At 41.0% G+C, this 10,551-nt stretch overlaps 1 protein-coding gene across 3 annotated transcripts in view; it reads left to right on the top strand.

The window, feature by feature from the left end:
• The first annotated feature begins 5,320 nt into the window (after positions 1–5,320).
• The window catches only part of Ptcd2 (pentatricopeptide repeat domain 2), a 32,091-nt gene continuing 26,860 nt past the window's right edge, over positions 5,321–10,551 (top strand). For 2 of the 3 annotated variants that reach the window (XM_023702921.1, XM_012513528.2), the window contains exons 1-3: positions 5,321–5,448; positions 6,772–6,864; positions 10,275–10,404. In XM_023702921.1, coding sequence (XP_023558689.1) covers positions 5,337–5,448; positions 6,772–6,864; positions 10,275–10,404 — 335 coding nt within the window. In that variant the 5' untranslated portion in view covers positions 5,321–5,336. Of the gene's footprint in view, positions 5,449–6,771; positions 6,865–10,274; positions 10,405–10,551 lie in introns of those variants that run through there. The other variant, XM_023702947.1, reaches the window with a different exon arrangement.

The raw sequence follows: 10,551 nt of genomic DNA, 5'->3' as shown, positions 1-10,551 counted from the left end.
GAACTTAGAGAATGACTGATGATGGATATGGGATTTCTCCTTAGAGTGATAAAAATGTCTTAAAACTGACTGGGGTAATGGTTGTGCAACTCAGTATAAATACCTAATACCACAGAATTATATGCTTTTTTTTTTTTCTATGACTCTAGGACAGGGTATTCAGGGTGTACAGAATCTCACTAGATAGATCAGACCTGTAGTGATCCTCCTGTTTTCAGCCTCTCAAGTGGTGGGATTACAGCTGTGGGCCACCACATTTGGTCTCAAGTGTCTCAGTGCGCCCCAAGGGCAGGGCTGGCACAGCACACTAGGGTATAGAATTATATACTTCTAATGGGTGAATTTTATGTCATGTTATATTTTAACACTTTCAGCTCTATTTAAGGAAGACAGAAATAGAATGAATAGCAGATAATTACCCAGATGACATTCAAGACCACAAGTCACACTTAACTAGACGTACCAGGGCTGATTAAACACAGTTCAAAATATTATGGTTATTTTCTATCTTTCAACTAAAACACATAAATACATTTATGCAGATTTACAGATAATCCAATCATTAACATGTGCACAATTCAAACCCTTACTAGAATAAGATATTTGAATTGAAGAACCTTAACAATGATAGTTTCCCAACACTTTCAAAAGGAAAACTATGACATTCTTTTAAAAAAGTTAGTGTCTACATTTCAAATGGACTAGAATTTTTGCAAAACTATCAGATGTCTGAAACTTAGAATCATTTTTCATAGGAACAAAAATTTATCAAAAAAAAAAAGAAAATCTGATGGCGTTATGTTAGTTACAGTGTAGGTATATAGCTATACATCCAATTAGGAAAATGGAGATTAGTTTTGAGTTTTGTAAACTTCTGGAAAACTTCGATCCTGTAATTGAAAATGAACCTAAATTAGATAACACTGAGATTCCTGCATGCTCTAACAGTCTTTCATACAAAATCAAAAGGAATAACCCATTCTTAACTTAGAGCAGGCCAGGCATGGTGGTACATGCCTGTAATCCCAGCACTCTGGAGGTGGAGGCAGGAGGATCACTGTGAGTTCGAGGCCAGCCTGGGCTACAAAGTGAGTTCAAGGCCAACCTGAACAGCATAGTGAGACTCTGTCTCAAAAAGTCAAAGAAAACAAAACAAAACAAAACAAAACAAAACTTAGAGCAGCAGTTCTATGCAAATTGACTTCCAATTTCTAAAATCAGGATGATCTCTTTTTCCATGGGGAACAATGGCAGCCCTTTTCTATGACCATAAACAGGGAAACTGTTAAGCAGTATAATCCAGGATATCAGTGACTTACTTTTATTACTAATATCTCATCTATTCTTTCCATCTTTATTTCCATAGAAGCTGTATTCTAGCATAAGAAATCACCCTTATATAGTCTGGACTCAGAAAAGATAATCTGTAGATCATTGTAGATTCAGCAATTCAGAAACACAAAAAGCTACAGAGTTGAGTTGGGGAAAGACAGGACTCCTAGAATGCCTTCTGTAGAGTTAGCATTCAAGGGAACTGCCTGAACCAAAGGAAAATAAATTAGGACTAATACTTTCACAAAACAAAAGCCAAGCAGCTCAGGTTTTTCTTTTCTTTTTTTAAGTAATGGGTAATTATTTTCTATTGGTATGGAAAGCATACATATGAAAGGAAATGGGAGGAGCATAAATTTGGCCAAGTAGACAGTTTTCCTAATAGAAACCAATGACAAATGTAGTAATAAGTTGCCAAGAGTGGCAGGCAGAATAATGGCTTCCAGAGATGTCATATCCTATTCCTCAGAATCTGAAACTATTTTACAGGACAGAGAATTAAGGTTGCCACTGAGCTGATCTTCAAATGTAAGCATCCTGGATTATTCGGATGAACCCAATATAATCACAAAAGTCCACAAAAATGGGACACAGAAAAACCAATTGGTCAGGGAGGTTTGTCAAGGGCAAAAATGTAAGGACGGACTGGCCCTTGTTCATGCTTAAGATGGAGAAAGAGGACTGGGACCTGAGGAATATGAGTGGGCTGTGATATGGGAAAGGCAAAAGAACAGCCTTTCCCAGAAAGACACCAGAAGGAACACACTACTTCTGACACCTTGAATTTTAGATCCACGTCAAACACACAGAACTGTAAGATAATGAATCTGTGTTATTTTAGGCTACCATATTGATGCTAATGTGCTACACCAGCTGCAGGAAAATAGTATAGCAAGAAAGACAGATATTTCATTGTCGACCTTTAAATCAGTATGTTTATCTTTCTCAAATATTTTTTCACAATGTCATTCGGAGTTCTTTCCATCAATGTACATTAATAGGTCTGTATGTTAATATCACAAAGAATTTCTACAAGGTCGAGGGCAGAATGGAATGTGTAAGCGTAAAATAGGCCAAATCTTCAAACATTAGTATGCATAGTTAATTAAGATGCAGATTCTGATTCTGTAGGTCTAAAGCGAGGACAGAGTCTGCACTTCTAACAAGAAACAAGAAATCCCTGCTAGGTAACAGGGATGACCACTGCCCTCAGACCACAGGTGAGTTAACAAGAGGACAGACTGATCTCAGCCTAGCAGGTTTAGGTCTTTGAGCCTGTCCAATCCCACTCTCAATGGAACACCCAAGAACAGATATACTTTCCTGAAACCTGCTTACCCTCAGATTGTCAGTACTGCTTGGGGCAGTGCTATCCACTATCCACTCCAAAAACTCAATCCCATTTAATTCTTGAACACTTTCAAAGGTCAGAATTTCCAAGTCTGGTGAAACTGTACTGGCTCCATCAATATCCTTACACACTGTACAGTTATTTTGGATTTAATAGAATGTCTCCAAGCATCCTTTATACTCAAAGGGAAGCAGTGCAACTCTTGCAATAAGCATGCTTTAGTCACAAAATAATTTTGAATCCTTGTTTTGCTAATAGTAAATACTACCAAAAATTATGTATATTACATATAATTATGTATATTACATATATGTATTATGTATTTTATGTATATTACGTATAATATAATCAGTGTAGTAGTTTAAGTGAGTGAATATATTAATGTCCGTTATGCAATGGTCTCCAGTAAATTTCCTCCCTCTAATCGCCTTTATAGAGAGCTGGCCAAACAGCTCAGCAAATTAAAGAGCCTGCTTAGGCAGATGAAGCAGTGGGGAACCCCAGCATGCGTGCTGGCCCCACCCCTGGGGCTTGCTGAGGTGGGTGATTGAGACTGGGTATGGTGGCTAGTGCCTGTCATCCCAGCTCTTGGGAGGCTGCACACAGGTGGATCACCAGTCCAATCTATGTAGTGAGACCTGTAGATCCTTACTAAAAAATGCAAAAAATAATAATAATAATTTAAAAACATCTTTATACACTTAAGTCACTTATTTGGTTCCATCTTAGTTGTTTTTCCTTTCATCCTCTTAATGATCTTAGCTGCACTTCTCCATTCTATTTAAAGAAGCATCAAAGTGTTCCAAACATTGATCTGTCATGAATTTGTGTAAGCAATTTTCCTCTCTTGTTCTGTAATGGATCAAATGTTGCAATAACTAGTGGCTCCTTATTAACATTCCCAATTCTTAAGAAATCTTGTTGTACTAGTCAATATACCTGAATCACTGTACTTACCGCTTCCAGTTCCCTTTCATCTCTGTGTAATAGTGTTTGTTCAATACAACTTCCTGTGTTGATGAAAATGTTCTATTCTGAACTGTCTGATACAACAGACACCAGCCACAGGGGTCAACTGAGCACTTAAAACATAGCTGGTGTCTCCCATTGAATTGAATCTGAAGTTTTCTCTTTAAATTGAAAATTCTCAATTCACCCTAGTCTGTATTTAATTTCCATTCTGTTGTTAGAATGGTAGCCTCCATTCTACGCAACCATGATTCTCTTCCTGGTTTACTATCCAGAGCTTGTTGAGACTGAAGAGCATTTACTAGTAACTAAAATTAAATAATAGCTACAACAGTCAGTTGTTACTGAGGGGCCAAACTATGCTTACCAATTTGCTGCATGTGTGACACTGAACATTTTTACCAGGTAGGTCAAATGTTTATAAACTTCACAGTCAACTATGAGGTTATACATTGATGTTTAAAGGCTGTTCCTGAGACAGGAGAGCAGGAGTGTGTGTTACTTTGGGGAGAGGGATAGTAAGCAAGGATGGTTAAAAAAGCATCAAGCAGCATTGAAAACACACAGTGTGAGTACTGCTTTTGAGATATAGTCTCCCTAGCCTCCAGGTCAACTTTGAACTCACTGTAGCCCAGGATGGCCCTAAATTCTCTATCCTTTTTTCAACTTCTTAAGTGCTGAGATTACACGATTATTGCATTTTAATTAAATGATAGGATACATCTATCACGATTATGTGACTAACATTATCGCAGACCTGGCTTTTGTAAATACTTTTGACCTGGCCAATATTCTAGTCATTAGATCAATTAAAGAGACTGGATGAGGGTAGGAGAGATGGCTTAGTGGAATAAGCGCTTGCCTGGCAATGGCAAGGACCTGAGTTCAATCCCCGGTTCTGCCAAAAAAAAAAAAAAAAGAGAGAATGGATGGGGTGTTGTTCATCTAAGCTAGCAAAATGCTGCAGAAGTACTAGCAGCCTTTGTTATTCGTGTGGAAAACTATAGCAACTAAAGGTCAATCAAGAATGATGTCCAAGGTCATCAAGTAAACTGAGACTAATCCTAAAAAAGTCTCCAACTAAGTGAAGACCGTATGGGGAGGTGAGGAAAACGTCTACCTGACGCCCCTCCAAGGAAACCTGAGAAGAAACTTTCACAGCCCCTTGAGATGGACACACTTGGGTTTTTCAGGGTCAGAAGACGACGACCGCCTTAACACACACATCCGACAAGTCAGTCACACACAAAATTATGCTGTCCTCTTCGTATGCTTTGGACTGGCAGATACTACCGTTTTAGGGCAGGAAATGGGTCAGACACTTTCCCTTCCTTCTCTGTGCTACAAAATTACCTCAAAAAGCTTCTCTGGCAACCATATCTCAGAAGACTTATTTTCTTTTTGAAAGGCTATTGCTCCCTTCACTCAAGGAACAATGTAATTAAGGGCCTGGCGAAAGAGCCCCACCGAGAAGGAGCCACCAACCTGCCGGGTAGAGGTGAGCTGCCGCGATTTTCCTAGCCAGCAGCATTCCGCGCCGCATTGTGGGGGCCGCCATCTTGGAATATACCAAGTGGAGGCCGGCGCGGGGGGGCGGAGGACGAAGGAAGGGGCGGCGCGCTCCGGAAACAGTCGTTCTTTCTCCCCCTTCGCGGCTCCCGTAGGTGGTGCGGCCTCGGGCAATATGGCTGCCGCGCTTCATCCTCGGGGGAGAGTCTCGCCGCGAGCGCTCGGGACCTTGCTGTGTCCCTGGGTGGTGGGCTCAGGCCCCGCTTGCTGCCGCTGCCCTCTCGGAGGTATCCGCGCCCTTTGGCGGTAGAAGGAGGGAGAGGTGGAAGAGAACGGGGTGTTCGAGCCAGCGGGCAGCGCTGTAGCGAAGTCGCTCCTGGGCCTGGAGCGCGCGCCCTGGCCGTGGAGCTGAGCCTGAGCGCAGCGGGGACCCCTGGGGAGCGTGCGCGCGGCTCCCTGCACCCCCGGGGGTCGCTGGGCCTGGCCTTTGAGACCCCGGTGCTCCCTGGCGGGAGGCGTCCGTGCCTTCTGGATCACCCCTTCGCGAGTTTGCTGTCCCCTCTGAGTTTAAAATCTAAGACTGACGGCTTTCCTCATCGTCAGCATTACTTTTAACGTATTTAGGAAAATGATCAAACTTGAGAATTGTAGTAAGTGAAAGAAATGTGTGGCACTCTGTGAGTTACTTTAATGTTTTACGTTTAAAACAACCAGTAAGAGAGGTACCTTTCTTTTCTCCATTTGCAGAGAAAAAGACGAGATTAAGTCATTTGCCCAAGGTCACAGGGAACTGATAGCTGCAGGATTTGAATTCAAGCACTTGGCGGACCACCTTTAACACATACATAGCAGTTTGTAGTGTTATCTTTTTGCTGTAGCACCCAAAACTCTAGTAGTGGGTCATTCTTTGGTCAGGCTTTATCCATTTTTTTTGCCTCGTGAACCACCAACAATCCTACCGAAAGGATGACATTTCCCCAATTTACTAAGCTGTGTGATCTGTATTTAGGATACTGTGTTAAACTCGAGAAGGCCATTATTGTCCCATTTCATGAATGACAAGACTGGGGGAGTTCCCGTGCACACAGGTGCTTTTTCCACTACTACCCTGTATGTTGTCCCTTAGATAAACCAGATCCAGATGCTTGTTTTGCATTTAGATGATAGTAATTAGTTGTTTCTTTCATTCTTTTCTTTTCAATTTTTTTTTTTTTTTTAAAGTCAGGGATTGAACTTTGGACCTTGTGCTTGCCAGGCAGGCACTTAGGTGTTGAGCTAGCTCCCCAACCCTTTCTTTCTTTCTTCTGCTTCTTTTTTTAAAAAAAGTGTTCTTATTACCCTTTAACCAGATGGAAAATACCTGTTCTTCAAGTCCTAGCTTCTTGTCAACTAGTCATCTTACAGTTAATCACTAGCTTCTTTCACAAACAAAACTTCTTTTGCTGAAGATTTGCTTTCACTGGTAGTTTGCAGGGTTTTCCCCATCAGGGTCACTGACATGTTTGTATCCATTGTAGATGCATCATTTATAGTAGATCAGTTCATTAGAGATAATGAAGCTGTCCTCCAAACATTCAAATTATTTTGCTTTGTTCTTCCTTTTGCTTTAGCTAAAAGATACCTGCTTACAGATAATGTTACGAAGTTAAAGGAATTTCAACATAAGAAGGTGGCCGTTGCATGTAACCTTCCTGGCACTAAAGGTAATAGAATATATTTTAATTCTCTTACCCACCATTCAAATTTTCTCTGATCCTGTTCATTCTATCCTTCAATAAACTGTCTCATAGAAGAAGATTGAGAACACGTATTATTTATTTCCTAGGCTACCCTTACATTCACCTTTATTCTCACACACTCCTACCGCAGGAAAGCCTACAACTCTCCCCTTATCCCTTATATAAGAATTGTAGGGAAATAGTAAAATTAGAGCTGCAGTCAGTCTTCTGAGTATGGTTTGAGGCCCATATCAGCATCAACTGGATGTTGATAAAGATGCAGATGGAAAGGCTCCAAATGATTCCTATATATTATGTATGTAAGATTTTAGATAACTGGCTTTCAGGCTTTGGTGTAACCCTCTGTACAAAGTACATTTCATTACATATCTGTATGTACGTGAAACAGAACAGTGATGTGTGATGGTGGAATTTCATATATTCTTTGTTTCTATATATAGAAACAAAGGTTTCTTTATATACAGGAGAAATCTGTATGAAATCTGGGATCTACCTTGAAAAGTCCAGTGAGTTTGGGGAGTTGCAGGGAGCCGAAATTAGCAAACTGTTGTTAATTGTGGGAGCTGGGTGATGGGTGCTTGAGGAGTACTTATATTGCTCTCTCTACTTTTGGATGTATTTGAAAATTTTTATGGCAAAAAACTAAAAACAAGAGCACAGTACCCTAAGCTCCATTCCCTTCAGTATCTGAGAAATCTTGTATCATTTATTCTCTCTCCTGCTGATAGAGTACTCAGCAGTATGTCTTCCCACAGTTTTAGAGATTCCAGGGCCCGGGGCTGGCCTCACTCAGTTCTGGTAAGGATCCTGTTGGCTGTGACACATCCAAGATTATCCCCCTGCAGTAATAACTCTGTGTTTGTCCCTGTTGGCATTTTTAGCTATAGGCCCAACTCTTACTCTTACTGCCAGATGTTTGCCAGCTTCTGTTTAACACATCCTGCCTCCCTTCCCTCTCAGACCAGACCTCTAGAAATCAGCCTTTCTTCATAGGTCAGCTGGTGATACAGCTCTCTGATACCACTCATGGAGCATGAAGGCAAGCTTTAGGAATGCACAGATATGTATTAAGTTCAGTACATTTAGTCTAGAGGTCACTTTCGTATTTTCCTTTTACCCCAGGTATTTTTGAGTATATGAGGTTTGTAGTTAGGACTACATGTCATACAGTAGGTGTTATATCTTCTTGTCATGGTTTTGTCTACATGTTCCAAAAGACAGTGCCAATCCGTTGCATTGTTGAACTGATACTTAATGGAGTTTGGGTAACCTTTTGTCATTGTAAGAATCCACCGTAGCATTCTGTGGTGTGGTGTATACTTAGTGTACACATACACACACACACACACACACACACACACACACACACCCTGCTTCTAGAACGGACTTCTTTTCTGGAGTTGAGTATGCTTTCTTGTTTGTCTAGTCACAGCCCTTCCTCAGTACTTTTCACTCCCAATTCTGAAGTGAGGACAATTTGCATACCTTTAGCACCCTACTCTCCGATTCTCTAGCCTTTTCTTCTTCCATACCTGACCTCTCTACTTACTTCAAACCTTATCTGTCCTACCACTCAGACATACAATACGTGCTCTAATAAGACTCTTCTACCCTATTATGTTTATAGACCAAATTCACTTGTGTGTCACCTGATCCGTAATAATTTTCAGATAGCTTCATCTGAATAGTCTTGTCCTACCAAATACACCATAAGCTCTGTGGGCAGGAACCATAATTATCCTTCCTACTAACAGAGACACATACTTCTGAGTATCAATCCATGATAAACACTTAAAAGATGTAAAACACAATTACGTCTTTTGACAGTTTGGATCTATAAGGTTTATTTATTTTTTTAGAGAAATCATTGCTAAAATTTATTTGGAACCAGAAAAGACCTGGAATAGCAAAAGTAATCCTGGACAAGAAAGACAAGGCAGGAGGCACTACAATGCCTGCTCTGAAATTATACTACAAAGCTACTGTGATATAAACAGCATGGTATTGGCAAAAAAAAAAAAAATAGACCTGAGGATAAATGGAATAGATTAGAAGATGCAGAAGCCACTATAAATACACACAACCACTTTATCTTCAACAAAGGGCCTCAAAATGTTAAAGAAGAAAGAAAGCTTCTTTAACAAATGGTGCTGAAAAACTGGCTCTCTGCATGCCAAAAACTAAAACTAGACCCGAGCCTATCACCGTGTACTAAGCTAAAGTCAAAATGGATTAAAGATTAAACATATTCATTTATTTATTTTCAATGTATTTGGTTGTTGCAGGGTCTCACTATGAAGCTCAGACTCATAGTGGTGGTCCTGCTTTCAGCCTCCCCAGTGCTGGGATTACAGGCGTGTGCCACTATGCTTGGACTATGGCTGGCTCAGTCCGCCCTGGGGATGGGGCTGGTGTGGCATGTGGTACATGGGATCTATCTCCAGTCCCTGCACTTGCCTAAGCTTGCCTAAGCAGGCACTTTAGTCTTCTGAGCTATCTTGCCAGTCCTCATAAAGTTTATTAAAAAGGACTAAGAGGTACAAGATATAGAGTTATCCCTTTGTGATCTTTTAAGATATTTTTAGCAGTGTATATCCTGTTAGATTTAACAGGTAACAGGAGTGAAAATCGAGGTCAGTGATGTAACTATTTGAATAGTTGACTGTTTGGTAGGCCCAGGTCTTAATGCTTTCCATGAACCATCTCACATAACTCTTTAGGAAGGTATAGAAATCCTTACTTTACATGTGAGAAATGAAGTCTCGCAGACATGAGTTTCCTCCAGAGCATGTACAACCTAGATTTCTGCCTAAACCTTATCATTGCATGGTTCTGTGACTAAAGCTTGGGAGAACTATTGCATTTATCATAAACTTGGGGGATCTTTCTTGGAAAGCAAAAGTTCTGTGAGGGGCTGGGGAGATAGCTCAGTAGGATAAGCGCTTTCCTGGCAAGCACAAAGTCCTGAGTTCAATCCCCAGTACCATCAAAAAAAAAAAAGTTCTGTGAGCCTCAGCTCCTACAGTGCATTGTGCCCCATCTAGCAGCATTCCTTCAAAGTGCTGGGCTCAGAAGAAGATTCTGTTACTGTTGCTTGGTCTTGTGTAAGAACAGCCCTGCCTTCTAGAAAGTAGAAGCTTGTTTGGTTCCTGCCTTGTATCTCATCCCACATTTTGGTAACAGTCCAGCCAAAGTGTTTGTTTAGTGTTTGTCTCCATTGTTGATCAGAGAGAAAGGCAAAGGAAAGGACAGAGAAAGCCAGTGGAGGGTGCTGTGTGCTCTCAAGCCCCTGCAGGGTCCCTTCTCTCTGAAGACATCCACCTCACAATCCCAGTCAGCCTGAGTGACGGCCACCATCCTCTGCTTCCTTCCAGAAACCTATTTTAGAAACTTAGAAGAGAAATTGGCCCAGAACCAACTCATCCTGAAGGACGAGCTGAGGATCTTGCTTCATTTATGTCAGTCCCAGGAGGATGTGGAGTTGGCTAAAAATGTCATTCACAGGTGAGACACTTTTTTATACAGTTTAACAGCCTTTCTTTCATCTTTCTTTCTATATTTTTGGAAGTTTCAGGGCCTGGGGCTGGCCTCAACTCAGTTCTGGTGAGGATCCTATTGGCAGTGTTGGGAGCATATGCACAGCAAGTGACC

This window comes from Octodon degus, unplaced genomic scaffold, assembly GCF_000260255.1.
Source record: "Octodon degus isolate 3935 unplaced genomic scaffold, OctDeg1.0 scaffold00001, whole genome shotgun sequence".
Lineage (NCBI taxonomy): Eukaryota > Metazoa > Chordata > Mammalia > Rodentia > Octodontidae > Octodon > Octodon degus.
Note: the sequence above shows the minus strand (reverse complement) of the source record. Positions and strands in the feature narration are given on the sequence as shown.